Source organism: Anomaloglossus baeobatrachus, chromosome 2 (assembly GCF_048569485.1).
Source record: "Anomaloglossus baeobatrachus isolate aAnoBae1 chromosome 2, aAnoBae1.hap1, whole genome shotgun sequence".
Classification (NCBI taxonomy): domain Eukaryota; kingdom Metazoa; phylum Chordata; class Amphibia; order Anura; family Aromobatidae; genus Anomaloglossus; species Anomaloglossus baeobatrachus.
The window spans coordinates 467,507,843-467,525,233 of record NC_134354.1 but is presented as its reverse complement, the minus strand read 5'-3'; the positions used below and the strand labels follow the sequence as shown (position 1 = coordinate 467,525,233).

Sequence of the window (17,391 nt, the reverse complement as noted above, 5' to 3'; positions counted from 1 at the left end):
TAGAAACTAAATGGGTAAACTCAATAGAAAACAACAACCTCCTGTGGTGCGACAGTAATGGCCTTAATTACAGATCAAAAAACGGTGATTATAGGATGTTAGCTTACATCTTTCAGGTCATTCGACCCGTCTCTGGGTTTCAAAGGTAGAAATGTTAAATGACCCCTCTCTTGGACTTCTAGTGTTAAGAGAGAACTGGTGCAATAACAGATACATTTTAAAATTACCCTTAATCAAGGGCAAAAATATTTGAAATATTTAAAGGATTATTAAAAGAAGAAAAAAATTACAAGGTAGGGGACAACTTGTTGATCGTGAGAGGTCCAACCACTTGAACCCCAAACAATCACAAGATGTAGCTGGATTGTCCGTCAATCTGCTAGTAAACTCTATTCTAAGGGGTACTTTGTACATTTCGACATCGCTAGCATCGGCTAGCGATGCCGAGCGCGATAGTACCCGTCCCCGTTGCACATGCGATATCTTGTCATAGCTGCCATAGCGAACATTATCGCTACGGCAGCTTCACACGCACTTACATGCCGTACAATGTCGCTCTGGCCGGCGACCCGCCTCCTTCCTAAGGGGGCGGGTCATGCGACGTCACAGCGACGTCACACGGCAGGCGGCCAATAGAAGCGGAGGGGCGGAGATGAGCGGGACGTAAACATCCTGCCCACCTCCTTCCTTCCGTATAGCCGGTGGAGGCAGGTAAGGAGATGTTCCTCACTCCTGCGGCTTCACACACAGCGATGTGTGCTGCCACAGGAACGAGGAACAACATTATATATCCTATTGGTGCGACATTATGAAAATGACCGACGCTACACAGATCACCGATTTTCGACACTTATGTGATCGTTTATCGGCGCATCTAGGCTTTACACGTTGCGACGTCGTTACTGGCGCCGGATGTGCATCACTTTCGATTTGACCCCGACAATATCGTAGTAGCGATGTCGCAGCGTGCAAAGTACCCCTAAGGATAGGGGATAACTTGTTTTTTGGGAATAACCCATAAATATTGACTTTTTTTACATTTTGAAGATTGCAAAAATTTTATTAATATGATTTGATTCCTCTTTACTGCACAACAGCGATGTGAAAAACCATTATTGCTACTTTTTACAACTTTTTATTTATATACAGATCGTTTACTAACTTGAGCTGCATCACGATCCTCTGTTGTCCTCTTGACAATACTTGTAGTCATATTATAAAGTCTTGCCAAAGGGAAATTGGGTGGGTCAAAGATGTAGCTTGAAGCTTTAGGAGCCCAATCCAGAGTCTACTACAAGGCTCATGTTTACCATGTATCATACACATTGGTCTCTTCGAACATGTTTTGAATTCTATGTATGTACCCAGTAAAGCTGTGTTCTGATGGTGAATCCAGCTCCCCATTCTGATTGGTGTATACATTCTTACTTCCACTATTGTCATTTATAATGACTCTTCAAGCTAGCATTTATATGGATATTCATTTTGCATCTGCATGATTCTCAATGGTGAGTCGACATTATGGTTTCACTCAGGCAGAGAAGATGTGAATTTAGAAGTGTGAAAGAAACAAGAATGATGTTTGTTTAGCTCTTTAATTTGCACTAAAACTTATATCATATTTATATATGATATACTGTAACAATGTTTACATACAGGAAACTAAATATTAAACCTTCCATGTTTGAGGTTGGAACTTTCAGAGTCACAGTTCTGATATGCCCTTTTTAGATAATTCTTGTGGCTCTAAAATTTCCAACCCCAAATGTGGAAGGCTTATGTAAAGTAGTAATCTGATTAATATTCCACAAAGTTATTTTTTTCAGGAATGTACCTGTTTTGTACGCATTTCATAGCAAATCTCACCTTCCTATTACATTTTCTCCTGCAGAAAGATGGAACCTTGATGCCTGATGAGCGCGAAGCCAAGCAGCAGTCTCCTCTCAGTAAAAAGAAGCGGGACATTATAAGCAATGGACTGCCTTTTAAACCTCAAAAGAACAATAAGCCACAAAAGAACAACAAATACAGCCACAATTACGGCTCAGATAGGGAAAATGATCGCAACCTTTGCCAACAGCAGTTTGGAAAGAAAAGGTTTCAGAAGAGACAGAAGCAGGTAGGTTGTGATTTGTCTTTAAATACTCTATGGCTTTTATTTCCCAGAAAGAACTTGTCTTATTTGAGCTGTTTATATCTGAACTACATGTCGCTAACACCACCCGGTGACCTGGTTTATTCACCTGAGGCAACAAAGGGCCTTTCATGATTAGCTGAGTGCAGCTTTATTAGCCGCTTACCGAGACACGGCTGTCTATATCACATGCTGTATCGCTATGTAGTTGCCCCCTGATATCCTGTTCTACTAAGTCTATCAATTTAGGCAGTATTACTTACTTACTGGTGAGGTCACTTGTTCCCTGCATGAATGACACTATTAACTTTAAGACACTTATGTAAGCTCTGCGCGTCAGGGGCTCATTTCCTAAATCATTTCTTTGGCTTATAGTGCCTAAGGGCTACTGGAGTGTGAAATACTCTAAATCTGCCATAGTTTTTTCATTGTTGGCTTTACATTACACAATTTATCATATGTTGAAGTTAACTGCTCTGATTTTTGCTGCAGGCTAATGATATGGCATTTTTGTATACTATGTTTCTTTATTTTTTCTGGATTCTTATTTAAGGTTTATAAAATAAAGACAAATAGAGATCAGATAATAGAGGTATCCAATGAAGTATGGACAGCTTGTCACAATATAAGAAGAGGACATTATGAAGTTTCTATGATGTTATAAACTCTAAACTACTTTAGAATATATTTTGTTGTCAAACTAAGGGAAAATAAAACAGTTGATGAACTTAATTAGTATAAGCTCATCGGATACGTGGATATCTGTATACACGTATAGACACACAAAAGGGAGAAAGACAAAAAAAGGTGAAGAATGAGTGGGAGGATATTCTCAAAACTCAAATAAGCAAAGCAAATATTTAAAGGGAAACAATCGTGTAATTTTTTTCATTTTCTATTTTTAACTGCCCCAATGTCTTGTTAGTGATGCTATGTGCATCACTAAGATAATGTCTCAAACAAAAGTTCCCAGTATTTATCTGAAAAAAAAAACACTTTATCATTAGGGGAATGCATCACAAACCTTCTCTTTCAGCTGTCGGAGTGGTGTTTAGTATAGTTTCAGTCACGGTCCTCTTCAAATTGTGCATGCCCATCACAATCTGATTGATTGCTGTGATTGTCCTGACATCACAGCAATCTCTTAGTAAATCCCGCAATTGTGCACTTCCCTTCAGCTCTACGGTCTTGCACACTTAAAGGGAACCTGTCAGGTGCAATATGCACCCAGAACCATGAGCACTTCTGGGTGCATATTGCTAATCCCTGCCTAAACGTCCCTGTATACACTAGCATAGATAAAGGGATCTTTAGAAAAGTATTTCTAGAGATTTTGTATTGTATGCTAATGAGCACGGGGACTAGTCCCATGGTAGTTAGTTCACGTGGCTAGTCGGCTCCATTAGCATGTTAGCACGCCCCTGTAGGTGTGCTAACATACTAATGAATGTGCAGCATCAGAGGATGATCTCACTCACCTCTCTGCTGCCATCGCTGCCCGATGCTGGATTTCGGCTCAGTGCCCATGACCCCGGAGTTTCGGTCATGCGAACTATGAAGCCGGGTGTCACGGCTTCAAACTCATGTAGTGTGCATAACCGAAAGTCCAGGATCATGTGCACTAAGCTGAAGTTCAGGATTCAGGCGCAATGGCAGCGGAGAGGTAAGTATGGCACATCCTCTGATGCTGCACATTCTTTAGCATGTTAGCACACCCACAGGGTGTCACTTCAATTTGATTTGCTTCAAATTGTTTGGATCATTTCTAGTTCTAGTCATGCCTGCTTCCTATTTTCATGTATAGCCTAATTTGTCTAATTTGTCTGGCATAAGGAACGATCATTGTATAAGAAAGAAATTATTTCTCTACTGGCAACAAATCTGATTCATATTGATTTAAATTGACTTCAATTCTGGCACTGTCAGCTTCGAAACCTTTATTAATTTGCATAATTTGTCGGGATTGAAAGTTTGTAAGATTTCCTAAAATATGAAAAATTTGGAATAGTTTAAAAGAACTGAGATTCCTCAGTGGTTGATACCTTTTAATGGCTAACTGATACTGAGCCTGAAGAAGAGACCTGAGCAGTCTCGAAAGCTTGCTATTATTACCATCTTTTCAGTTAGCCATTAAAATATATCAACCACTGAGGACTCTCTTTTTTTAAACAATTTTTTTTATCTCTACTGGCTAACACGGTACAAAGATGTATTGTACCTGTATGGAATAGTTTAGGCATTATAACCCTCAATCAGGCAAAAAAAATTAATAAAATCTCAAAAAGCATTTGTTGATCCCCCATGTAAAGTCTGAAAGAGGCAGACCCATACTGAAGCCTGGGTTTCGGAATCGCTGGATTGTGGGCCGACTTTAAAGAGTATTTAGAAATAAAACAAGAGAATGGTAAAGGGTAGAAATATAAAATCATTGATCTTTTCATGAATAGAAAATGGGGAAGAAGTTAAAGTCGGAAACTGGGACACTTAAAATGGATTTCAATGTGGAGATTTTAAAGGGAAGGTGTCGTAAAAAAAAATTTCAATAACTGAAACAATGTAAAGTATTAATGTTTTAATGTTTTGTTTAGATATTTTTATTTGTTTTTAATTGAGCAAAATATAAAAAAAAATTAAAAAGTTTGATATTTTCCACTGTTAAACAGTAGGGGGAGAAGCTGCTGAAATCCTACAGAAATCCCACTTTAGAAATAGCCTGGATTACACCTGCAGTAAAGTGGGCAGAGTCTGCTCTCCTGTGTGTGATGTCACAGCTCCCACCTCCCAACCTGGGTGTTTACAAAGGATAAGGGAAGATGAAATATAGGGACACAGTGCGGAGCCATTTTGTTGGTGACCACAAATGTCTAAAGTGTCACCAAGGACAGCAGGAGTATCACACAGGACAGGATTAGATACACAGCTCAGCAGACAGTATCACACATTATAGGATTAGATACACGGCTCAGCAGACAGTATCAAACAGGATAGGATTAGATACACAGCTCAGCAAACAGTATCACACAATATAGGATTAGATACATGGCTCAGCAGACAGTATCACACAGGATATGATAAGATACATGGCTCAGCAGACAGTATCACACAATATAGGATTAAATACATGGCTCAGCAGACAGTATCACACAGAATAGGACTAGATACACAGCTCAGCAGACAGTATCACACAGGAGAGGATTAGATACATGGCTCAGCAGACAGTATCACACAGGAGAGGATTAGATACACAGCTCAGCAGACAGTATCACACAGAAGAGGATTAGATACACGGCTCAGCAGACAGTATCACACAGGATAGGATTAGATACACATTCCTGCATACAGTATCACACTGGATAGGATTATATACACGGCTCAGCAGACAGTATCACACAGGAGAGATTAGATACACGGCTCAGGAGACAATATCACACAGGAGAGAATTAAGCTGGTGTCACACACAGCGACAATGACAACGACGTCGCTGCTACGTCACCATTTTCTGTGACGTTGCAGCGACGTCCCGTCGCTGTCGCTGTGTGTGACATCCAGCAACGACCTGGCCCCTGCTGTGAGGTCGCCGGTCGTTGCTGAATGTCCAGCTTCATTTTTTGGTCGTCACTCTCCCACTGCGACACACACATCGCTGTGTGTGACAGCGAGAGAGCGATGAAATGAAGCGAGCAGGAGCCGGCCTCTGGCAGCTGCGGTAAGCTGTAACCAGCGTAAACATCGGGTAACCAAGGGAAGACCTTTCCCTGGTTACCCGATGTTTACGCTGGTTACCAGCCTCCGCTCTTGCTGCCAGCGCCGGCTCTCTGCACTGTGACATGTGGCTGCAGTATGCATCGGGTAATTAACCCGATGTATACTGTAGCAAGGAGAGCAAGGAGCCAGCACTAAGCAGTGCGCGCGGCTCCCTGCTCTCTGAACTGTGACATGTAGCTGCAGCACACATCGGGTTAATTAACCCGATGTGTACTGTAGGAGAGCAAGGAGCCAGCGCTAAGCGCGGCACCCTGCTCTCTGCACATGTAGCACAGCGACGTTATGATCGCTGCTTCTGCTGTGTGTGACAGCTAAGCAGCGATCATAACAGCGACTTACAAGGTCGCTGTTACGTCACCGAAAATGGTGACGTAACAGCGACGTCGTTGTCGCTGTCGTTTAGTGTGAACCCAGCTTTAGATACACGGCTCAGCAGACAGTGTCACATAGGAGAGGATTAGATACACGTCTCAGCAGACAGTATCACACAGGATAGGATTAGATACACAGCTCAGCCAACAGTATCATACAGGATAGGATTAGATACACAGTTGTGCAGACAGTATCACACAGGATAGGATTAGATACACAGCCCTGCATACAGTATCAACGGTTCACGCTCATGCCGACAGGTGGCAGGAGGATGGAGGGGGGGTGAGCGGGGGTGTTTTTGGAGACGGTAGCAGTACCACCGGTGGCGGTACTCACATGCAGAGGCACACAAACACACACACAGCAGTGGCGGCGAGGGGGCAGAGCGGGGGCTGGGTATAGGGGAGGGACTGTAATTGGAGATGGTAACGGCAGGGGGAGGGGCGTCGGCGTCAGCAGCATCAGTAGCGGTGGTCAGGTAGAGTGGAGGGAGGGGGTGTCAAAGGAGACGGTAAGGCGGGGGAAGGGGAGGGTAGGCGGCCCGTATTCACACATCCCGGTGGTTGACAGGGGTAAAGTAGAGCATACAGTATAGCTGTGAGCTCCACAGTGATGGTGCCGATCTCCTCCCTCTGCTGTGATCTGGACAGCCCAGGGGGCGAGTCCAGGTCACAGCAGACGCCTTCTGTAACGTTACCGAATGGGGTCGGATCCTCTATGCTCAGGGGCTGCCATAAAGGAGTTAGTTACTGTCGTTACACACACAGCAAATCCAGCATGGCAGCCCCCAGTGCCTTCAGTAAAATTAGAATTAAATAAAAACTAATGACTTTAATTTTGTATTAAAAATACTTGATTTCATAATCACTATTATTAATACAAAAATAAAAAACCGCGACACCTTCCCTTTAAGCAAACGTCCAAAAGCTGGACTAATCTGTCTACCAGGTACTGTTTAAGTATTTGAGGTATTCCCCAACCTCCATGATTACACAAAGCAATGTTGCAGCCCTGATTCCCCTACCTTTGAGTCTACCCCCAAAAAAACAATAAATCCATTTGAACATTCTTTATGAAGGCAAAGGAGACCGTATATGGATAAACTTTGAATGACATGAAGTAGATGCGGCAAAACATTCATTTAGATGCTTAAGAGGAATCTTAACCATAAATAAAAAAAAAATTTGAAGACCACTTTGTCCTTCAAGTTTCAGGTTGACCATTCCATGTCAAAACACATTGTTCTAATACCGATAAAGGGTAATTTAATTTATTTTACTTTCATAAATTGAACATTTTGTTTGACAAGACAGTATCAATCCATAAAGGGAATATATTTCTTGGATTTGAAGGCATTATTATTTGAGTTACTGTTCCATTCTTGCCAGCTTGATTTGCTGACAAAGATACAAAGATATAGTGTCTCAAATCTACAGTGTTCTGTACAAAATCATTGCTTGTGTTTTGAAACTAGTTACTAGGTAATTCAGTGGATTGGAAAGTGTACACTACTGTAAAACAACTGTTTTTAGTGTTCATTCCTGCAAACAACTGCATCTAAACAGAGGGATAGTTTAAAGGAGTTATACACTACTTTTACATTGATGGCCTATTCTTAGGGGCACTTTGCACACTACGACATCGCAAGCCGATGCTGTGATGCCGTGTGCGATAGTCCCCGCCCCGTTACAGCTGCGATATCATGGTGATAGCTGCCGTAGCGAACATTATCGCTACGCCAGCTTCACATCACTCACCTACCCTGCGACGTCGCTCTGGCCGGCGAACCGCCTCCTTATTAAGGGGGCGGGTCGTGCGGCGTCATAGCGACGTCACACAGCAGGCAGCCAATAGAAGCGGAGGGGCGGAGATGAGCGGGACGTAAACATCCCGCCCACCTCCTACCTTCCGCATAGCCGGCGTGAGCCGCAGGACGCAGGTAGGAGATGTTCCTCGCTCCTGCGGCTTCATACACAGCGATGTGTGCCGCCGCAGGAACAAGGAACAACATTGTAACATCGGTATTTCCCAATTCATGGAAATGACCGAGACTACACCAATGATATGATTACGATGCTTTTGCGCTCGTTAATCGTATCATAAAGGATTTACACACTATGATATCGACTGCGACTCCGGATGTGCGTCACTTTCAATTTGACCCTACCGACATTGCACCTGTGATGTCGTAGTGTGCAAAGTGCCCCTTAGGATACGTTATTAATATCTGACTGGCCAGAGTCCGAAACCCGGCTCCACACCAATCAGCTGTTTTTGGTGCCAACAGCGGCAGCAGGCAGCCAGAAATGCTTAGTTCTGGAGTTACCCCTTCAACTGATAGCAGCCGTGGCCAGGTACTACACATCCACCTCCTATTCGAGTCCCTAGGAGGCAGAAGTGCAGTATTCAGCTGCAGCAGTTGACAGGGCATCTTCGGATCTGAGCAATTTTGGCCACCTGCTGCTGCCACTGGCATCAAAAACATCAAAAACCCTAACCAAGCAGACATTAATGACCTATCTTAAGGATAGGCCATCAATGCAAATGTAGTCGACAACCACTTTAAATCTTTTTGGCCTCAAAGCAAAATGTGTTATAGAACATCCCCGTATGCAACACAGTCATCTATATTTATGCAATTTGGGTCCTTTCAGTTACCAGGTTCCAGGCAGTCTGCAACCTTTACTGTTACATCCATGCATGTTGGTATAACAAAATCTACACAACAATTCATAGAGAAGGACCCATGACATATTGTTAATGTGTATTAATACATTAGTTACAGTCTATTTCAATTATCTTCTTATATTCCATAGATTTGAATGCCATTTTATTCATATGAAGTTTGAATCCATTGTGTCAATGTAAGAATTCTGGTGTTTATAGCTGAAATAATCTACGTATTAATTTTTCAGCTTTTATTGAGTCCTTCTTGCTACCCTTTGAATAAAAAATGCCCCTATGGTAATGGAAAATTGTTTTTAAAAATATTTATTTTTACTTTATTATGATGACTTGTGTGGTCATCAAGTTCTAATGAAACACAGAGTTACCATCTGGCAAAATATGTTCCCTAGAATGCTAGCTTTGGCCAACTGCAGAGGAGACATATAATAACCTGTAGCACGGACACCTGTTACATTGGACTCAGTATTTTCTCTGAATCTAATCTGCAATTAGATTACATTAGATTCATGAAGTGAACTTGGTACAGACAAAAGACCAGAGTTGCAGATTGCACCTGCCATAGATAGATTTTTGGTTAAACTGAAGAAAAGTTGTATATCCAGAAATGATAATAATGAAATACTCCATATAAATTATATAAATACATGCCATATAGGCCACACCCTACCATAAAATGCACCTCAAATTTAAAGGGTACTTTGCACACTACGACATCACAGCTGTGATGTCGGTGGAGTCAAATCGAAAGTGATGTGCACATCCGGCGTCGCTGTCAACATAGTAGTATGTGAATCGTTTTTACTATGATTAACGAGCGCAAAAGTGTCGAAATCGTATGATCGGTGTAGCGTCGGTCATTTCCATAATTTCGGAAGGACCGATGTTACGATGTTGTCCCTCGTTCCTGCGGCAGCACACATCACTGTGTGTAAAGCCGCAGGAGCGAGGAACATCGCCTTACCTTAGTCTCGGCTGCAATGAGGAAGGAAGGAGGTGGGCGGGATGTTTACGTCCCGCTCATCTCCACCCCCCTGCTTCTATTGGCCGCCTGCCGTGTGACGTCACTGTGACGCCACACGACCCGCCCCCATAGGAAGGAGGTGGTTTGCCGGCCAGAGTGACGTCGCAGGGCAGGTAAGTGCATGTGAAGCTGCCGTAGCGATAATTTTTGCTACGGAAGCTATCACACGATATCGCTGCTGCGACAGGGGCGGGGACTATCGAGCTCGGCATCGCTACCATCGGCTTGCGATGTCGTAGTGTGCAAAGTACCCCTTAGACTTAAGAAAATAGGAAAAACATATTTTCTACTAATTAAAGGGACTCTGTCAGCAGGTTTTTGGTATATAACATAAAGACAGCATGCTGTAAAAGATAAAACAGAAAAATGAGCACTGCATCTCATCACAAATTATGTTTTTGTTTATTATTATCTTAGCTTAACCTTCCTAGCTTGATCATTAGTTGGACCCATCAGTGCCTGACCTTGGGTCCGACTTTGCCCCCCTCTGTGATTAGCAGCTTCTGTCTTCAGAAATGTATACTACAAGTCTGGTGTGGGTGGGAGCAGCAATATGAGCTTTGCTACAGGCAATATCTAAAATCTTTGATTGTGTCAGAACAGCTGCATCCAGTAATCTAAGTGATACACTGTTGGATTCAGAGTCTCTTTGCCTACATCATTCTGTTCAAATTGGGGTCTACTCTATGTACACAAACAAATCTGCTGTAAAGAGGCGCCCAGCTCTGCCACACATAGTTATGCTACAGTATATATACCCATAACTGTGCTACATGCAGAAACAGATGACTACACACGCACACACAGCTCTGCTACCTAATGCACACACTGTTGTACGTTCTTGCATCATATACACAAGTATACAAGTTCGCTGCATGTACACATGCAGCTCTTTTACATATACATGGACAAGCAGCATTTTTTAAATTATTTATAATACACATATATTGCTCTAATGCATTAACACAATTCTGATACATGTACAACTTTGCTGCATATAAACACAGCTTTTCTACATTCATACACTGCTCTCCTACATATAAAAACACGATTCTGCTACTTATACAAAAAATACCCAGCTCTTCTACACATATATTCCTGCACTGCAGCCTAGACAGTGATATTAAGTAAAATGTATATATTACCATGGTTTGAAGATCACACAAAGTTTAGAGCATGCACAATATGTACACTCCTTGCAGTGCACACGTGTACAAAACACTGCTACACCCACAGTACGTGCATTATAATATCTGCTGTATATACATACACAACTCTACTACATGCACACACAAATCTGCTAGCTATAAACACAGTGGTCCTAAAGAAATACCTACAACTCTTCTACCTAAACATAAGAAGACACATCTCTGCTACACACAGGTAGTGTTTATATATGAAATGAAGGTTCGTCCAGGAATGTGACTAATCACATGACTTAAAATGATCTTCAACCAATCAGGACCTTCAGCTGTAGTGATGTGCTGGGCCTGGTAGCTTTCTATCCCGCCCTTTACCAATTAAACTTATCACTGTCTTGATTGGGGGGGAGAGAGAGAACTGTGCTGCTGCACATTTCTCTCAGGAATTGTGAAATATGGTGTACCAGTGATCTGGTCTTCTTGATCAGAGGAAGCTGGCCCTGGATAATAAGACACATCCACATTTTAGCTATATTTTTGTAATTAACAAGTGCTTCTCATAGTCCAGAAAATTATGTCATGTAAATATAATGAGAAAATATAGATAGTGATAGATAATTCAGATGCTTTAAGTTTTCCTAGAGACTTATAACTTGATAAGAGCATTAGATCCTGATCTGCTGAGCCAACTATTGTTATATAGAACATGCACCATGTGCACATACAGTACAGGGTGGTTTATTTTTGACAAAAGCTCAATTATTAATAATTGGAGATGAACGGTTCCGTGGAGGTTCGGATCGCCGGCAGCAAAGGAGCCAAACCTCCAGAGGCTCGAGATTGACCCGAATGCTGGAGCAAGTAACTAATTGCCAGTTTGAGTCTCCATAAGCAGATCACTAGCAGGGGAGGATAAGCGGGCTTTTTCAAACAATTTTTTTGGATTACACACTACACGTAATCGTGCTGATATTACCCCCAGTGTACGCTGTTCAAACACTGCCAGCGACTCGCTCAGGGCTGAGCACCAAGCATAAGTGAGCACAGCGTTGCTCACGTGAGAGAGGTTTGCACGGAAACCATCCGATCACCGAACCCGAGCCTTCAGTTTTTTAAGTTGGTGTTTGGTTCAAAAACCGAACCTCAGGTTCACTCATCTCTATTAATAATCTGAAATGTTGCCACCATACTTATCGACTAATATACCATCAGTTTTTTTTTGCGTCTGAATCACCTGGAGCGATGCCTGCATTTTTTGGCTTCCTAGATAGGTAGATTGAAGCTGTACTGCATGCGTACATTGTGTATGTTCTGTATGACAATAGTTGGTCCTGCAGAAGAGGATCTAACTCTCTTATCAACAGTTATAAGTCTCTAGGAAAATCTCTTAAGACATTAATATCAAAGTGTTTTTTTGGAAGTTTAAGACCTTTGAAAATCTGCTCTATTATTAGACTTTAGAGATTACAGTTTGAAGCTTCTGATTTTGTGTCTCCTGCCGGTAATGCAAGAACTGTTTTGTGAGCCAGTCAAGTTTGTTCTAAGATTGAGCCAGAATCTGAAAAGTAATTTCCTAAGGCACTGCTTTAATTGCATAACTCAATATATAAAACTAAATTATATACTATTTAGATAAAACATGTTCCTTTTTCGTTTTATGCAAATCTTTTTGGCATTTGAACAGGTAGTATAATGTATTCATCAGCTTAACCCAGAGCTCTGACACCTCTTAGATCTGCGAGCTCTCATCAGTACGCTAATTAAAGCTTATACTTTAGTAGCAGTATGAACATTTTCCAACCCTTCATTTTCATTTCAGCTGTTAACAAATATATTTATTAAATGTCTGAAAATTGCAGAACAGCCAATAATTAAGCACTACATTGTACACCCGCATTTGGAAGTTATTAAAAGAAATGCTTTAAAGTAAATGAGCTATATATCCTAATTTACTGTTAAAGGCAATTAGTGAAATTAACTTTCACAAGGAAGTAATAGGAGAAGGAAAAAATGTTCTGCGTTCAGAGGATTTGATCTTAAATTGCCTAGATTTGGAACAACTTGTTTTCACGAACTTAAGTTCATCATTGAGAAAATTAAATATTTAGTAGTTTTATTGAACTAAATGAATATTTAGTAATTTTTTTCCCAACCAATCCTGTGAATATCTCTTAAAGTTAATGGAGTTGTCCAAGTTAAAAACAAAATTAACAGAAGCAATAAATGTGTGAAAAAAAATAATACAATTATATATATCTACTGTAATCAATGTGGGTCCAATGCACGTTGCGCCAATGGTCTCCAGTGTGGCAGGAACTGATTATCTCTTATTTTTTTGGTAACCTGAGTGCTAAGGCTCATGATTGGTGGTATTGCTAAGATGACTGGAACCACTTGCCATATTTTTACCTGATGTGTTCAATTGTCTGACAACTGCTACAAACCATGGTTCTCAGCAATCAGATGACCAAAGAAGAAAACCCTATTTTTGACTGTACAATTAGACACCACCGAAGCACCTTGCAGCCAAGGGATTACAGTCAGTGAGCATTAGAAGATAAGCAGATCTATCAAAAATAGAATTTTTTGAGTTGTGCATATTTTATTCCAAAAATCTGATTTGTGTTGAATAACTTTTATCAAATCTCAGTGCTTAAAAACTTGTAATTGCTCATAAAATGTACATGAGGGAGAAGAGAAAGAGAGAGAATCCTGCTGACCGTATGAGCTTGGATTCTACAGGAGAAAGATGAGCCTGCTGACCATAAGAGCTTACATTCTACAGTAGAAAGATAGAACACCACTGATCGTAAGAGCTTATACTCTGTAGTAGAGGGAGAGAGAGAGAAAGAGAGAGAACCCTGCTGACCATAAAGTTTACACTCTGTAGGAGAGAGGACCTCTGTTGACCATAGAAGCTTACACTCTGCAGCTTAGAGAAACAAAGAGACCCTCATTGACTCTAAGAGCTTAGATTCTACAGGAGAGATAAACAGAGAGAGTGGATTACCCTGACCATAAAATTTTACACTCTACAGAAGAGAGAGGACCCCATACACCATAAGAGCCTTACGTCTACAGGAGAGAGAGAGGATCCTGCTGATCATAAGAACTTGCACTCTGTAGGAGAGAGCATCCCCGTTGACCATAACAGCTTACACTCTACAGGTGAGAGAGAAAGAGGACCTCGAGAACACTAAGAGCTTAGATTCTACAGGAGAGAGAAACAGCAAGAGAGAGGACTTTACAGACCACAAGAGTTTACACTCTACAGATGAGAGACTTACACAGTGACTCGGGAGATGTGTGATGGCTCAGGTACTGACTACCATTGTACAAGTTATGATAATCTATAAGATGTCATAGCTGTAGGACACTATGGGAAAGCATGCACCTCAATGCAAAATAACATTAACCTGCTCTCATGTTACAGCAGTTTGGGAAATAATGCTAAACAAGTTTTTCCTTTTTAACTGAGAAGCAAACTTCCAAATGTTTGAATTCACGTGATGCGGAAAATTTCAGGAAATTTAACACATACCTCTGAATATTGATGAGTTCATCTGTAGTGAGTATAAGTAATATATAAATTCGATACATTTGAGAAGGTACATAACTAGTAATCTATAATATAACATTTTCATTTGAAAAGCCTTATGCCCTGATTCACTAATACGGCATCTAGTATGCTTGCCTCAGTGAGAGAGCTATTCAGGAAAAAGATGTGCCAAACATATTAAAAAAGTACACCACTGAATGAATTTGTCACCTCGGTGTCTAATCTTACAATTTTGCTGAATGTTATGGGCGGCAGGAACTCCTCCTCATCTCTACTCATTTTAGCAGGGATGATTTAAACTGGTGTATAAACACCAAAAGTCACAACATTTTTGTGCGACTCCATGTTTGATGAATCAGGGCCTTGGTATTGCAGTGATAATAATGGGGACCTGCAGAGAATTTGAAAGTGTAAGCTATTGCTCCTAAGTGCAATAGTGATATATTTTGGACCCATTGACCCATCAAACATTTGAGCATTGTTGGCCCTGGATTTAAAAAAAATAAAGAAAACAATAAATAGTAAAAGCAAACATTGACACTAATAGAATTAAAAGCAGAACACAAGTGTAGGTTCAACTATACAGATAATGACCCTCATATGGAGGAAGTCACTTTTGACAGTCATGGAAGTTTAGCTTGTTACTATAATATGAAGCATATCATTGTTGCCATTACATTGGACAGCTCCATTGTACCAGAGTGAGAGCTCTTCTAAGGCTGGGGCCAAACGGGGACTAATGCGATGCTCACATGACACTCGGCTCACGCTGGCAGCACAGCGGGAGCCGAGTGCCATTCGAGTGTCAATGCAACTGAGGTCTGATCATGCGATTGGACCTCAGCTGTGGGGGGCAGGCCGGCACTGAGGAGGGGTCGGGCCAGCACTGAGGAGGGGTGGGCCGGCACAGAGGAGGAGAGGGAGGGATTTATCTCCCTCTCTCCTCCGTAGCTGGCTATTGCGATTCTCGCCCTGCACTTGCGGTACACCGGTGTACTGCGAGTGCACAGCGATCTTTCTCTTGCCCCATAGACTTGAATGGGTGCAAGAGAAAGAGTCTCACATTACAATGCAGCATGCTGCGACTGTTTTCTCGGTCCGATTGGGGCCGAGAAAATAATCGCTCATGGGTGCTGGCACATAGAGTAATATTGTTCCGAGTGGAATGCGATGTTTTATTGCATTCCACTTGGTCCGATTTTCATGCCATGTGTCTTAGGTGTAATAGGACACCTGTTCCCTCTTCTTTATAGAAAGGATCACTAGCAGATAATTCAACCCCTCCAGCACTGGATTAGGACTTCTTAGCTTAAAGGGACATTAATGCATGATACTGGACCTTCTTTTTTATGCAGAATTACTCTTTATAGTCACTTCAAACTAGAGAGGTTAAGTATCCGTTCTTCTTTATAGAAATGATCACTAGCAGAGAATTTGACCATTCCAGCCCTGGAATAGGACTGCTTAGCTTAATGGGATATACAGTGCCTTGCAAAAGTATTCGGCTCCCTTGAATTTTTCAAACTTTTCCCACATTTCAGGCTTCAAACATAAAGATACAAATTTTAATGTTATGGTGAAGAATTAACAACAAGTGGGACACAATTGTGAAATTGAATTGAATTGAAATTGAATTGCTTATTTTAAACTTTTTACAAAAATAAATAACTGAAAAGTGGGGCGTGCAATATTATTCGGCCCCTTTAAGTTAATACTTTGAATCGCCACCTTTTGCTGCGATTACAGCACAAGTCGCTTGTTGTATGCCTCTATCAGTTTTGCACATCGAGAGACTGAAAATCTTGCCCATTCTTCCTTTGCAAATAGCTCGAGCTGAGTGAGGTTGGATGGAGAACGTTTGTGAACAGCAGTTTTCAGCTCTTTCCATAGATTCTCGATTGGATTCAGGTCTGGACTTTGACTTGGCCATTCTAACACCTGGATACGTTTATGTGTGAACCATTCCATTGTAGATTTTGTTTTATGTTTGGGATCATTGTCTTGTTGGAAGACAAATCTCCGTCCCAGTCTCAGGTCTTTTGCAGACTCCAACAAGTTTTCTTCAAGAATGTTCCTGTATTTGGCTCCATCCATCTTCCCATCAATTTTAACCATCTTCCCTGTCCCTGCTAAAGAAAAGCAGGCCCAAACCATGATGCTGCGATCACCATGTTTGACAGTGGGGATGGTGTATTCAGGGTGATGAGCTGTGTTTCTTTTATGCCAAACATATCGTTTGGCAGTCTGCACAAATAGTTCAATTTTGGTTTCATCTGACCAGAGCACCTTCTTCCACATGTTTGATGTGTCTCGTAGGTGGCTTGTGGCAAACTTTAAATGACACTTTTTATGGATATCTTTGAGAAATGGCTTTCTCCTTGCCACTCTTCCATAAAGGCCAGATTTGTGCAGTGTACGACTGATTGTTGTCCTATGGACAGACTCTCCCACCTCAGCTGTAGATCTCTGCAGTTCATCCAGAGTGATCATGGTCCTCTTGAGTACATCTCTGATCAGTCTTCCCCTTGTTTGAGATGAAAGTTTGGATGGATGGCCGGGTCTTGGTAGATTTGCAGTGGTATGATACTCCTTCCATTTCAATGTGATCGCTTGCACAGTGCTCCTTGGGATGTTTAATGTTTTGGAAATCTTTTTGTAGCCAAATCCAGCTTTAAACTTCTCCACAACAGTATCACGGACCTGCCTGTTG

The 17,391-nt window shown here is 41.5% G+C and overlaps 1 protein-coding gene across 5 annotated transcripts in view; it reads left to right on the top strand.

Moving 5' to 3' along the window:
* AUTS2 (activator of transcription and developmental regulator AUTS2) overlaps window positions 1–17,391 on the top strand; it is a 1,876,064-nt gene that overhangs the window by 403,447 nt on the left and 1,455,226 nt on the right. For all 5 annotated transcript variants that reach the window (XM_075336342.1, XM_075336339.1, XM_075336340.1 and 2 more), the window contains exon 2: window positions 1,892–2,119. In XM_075336342.1, coding sequence (XP_075192457.1) covers window positions 1,892–2,119 — 228 coding nt within the window. The remainder of the gene's footprint in view (window positions 1–1,891; window positions 2,120–17,391) is intronic.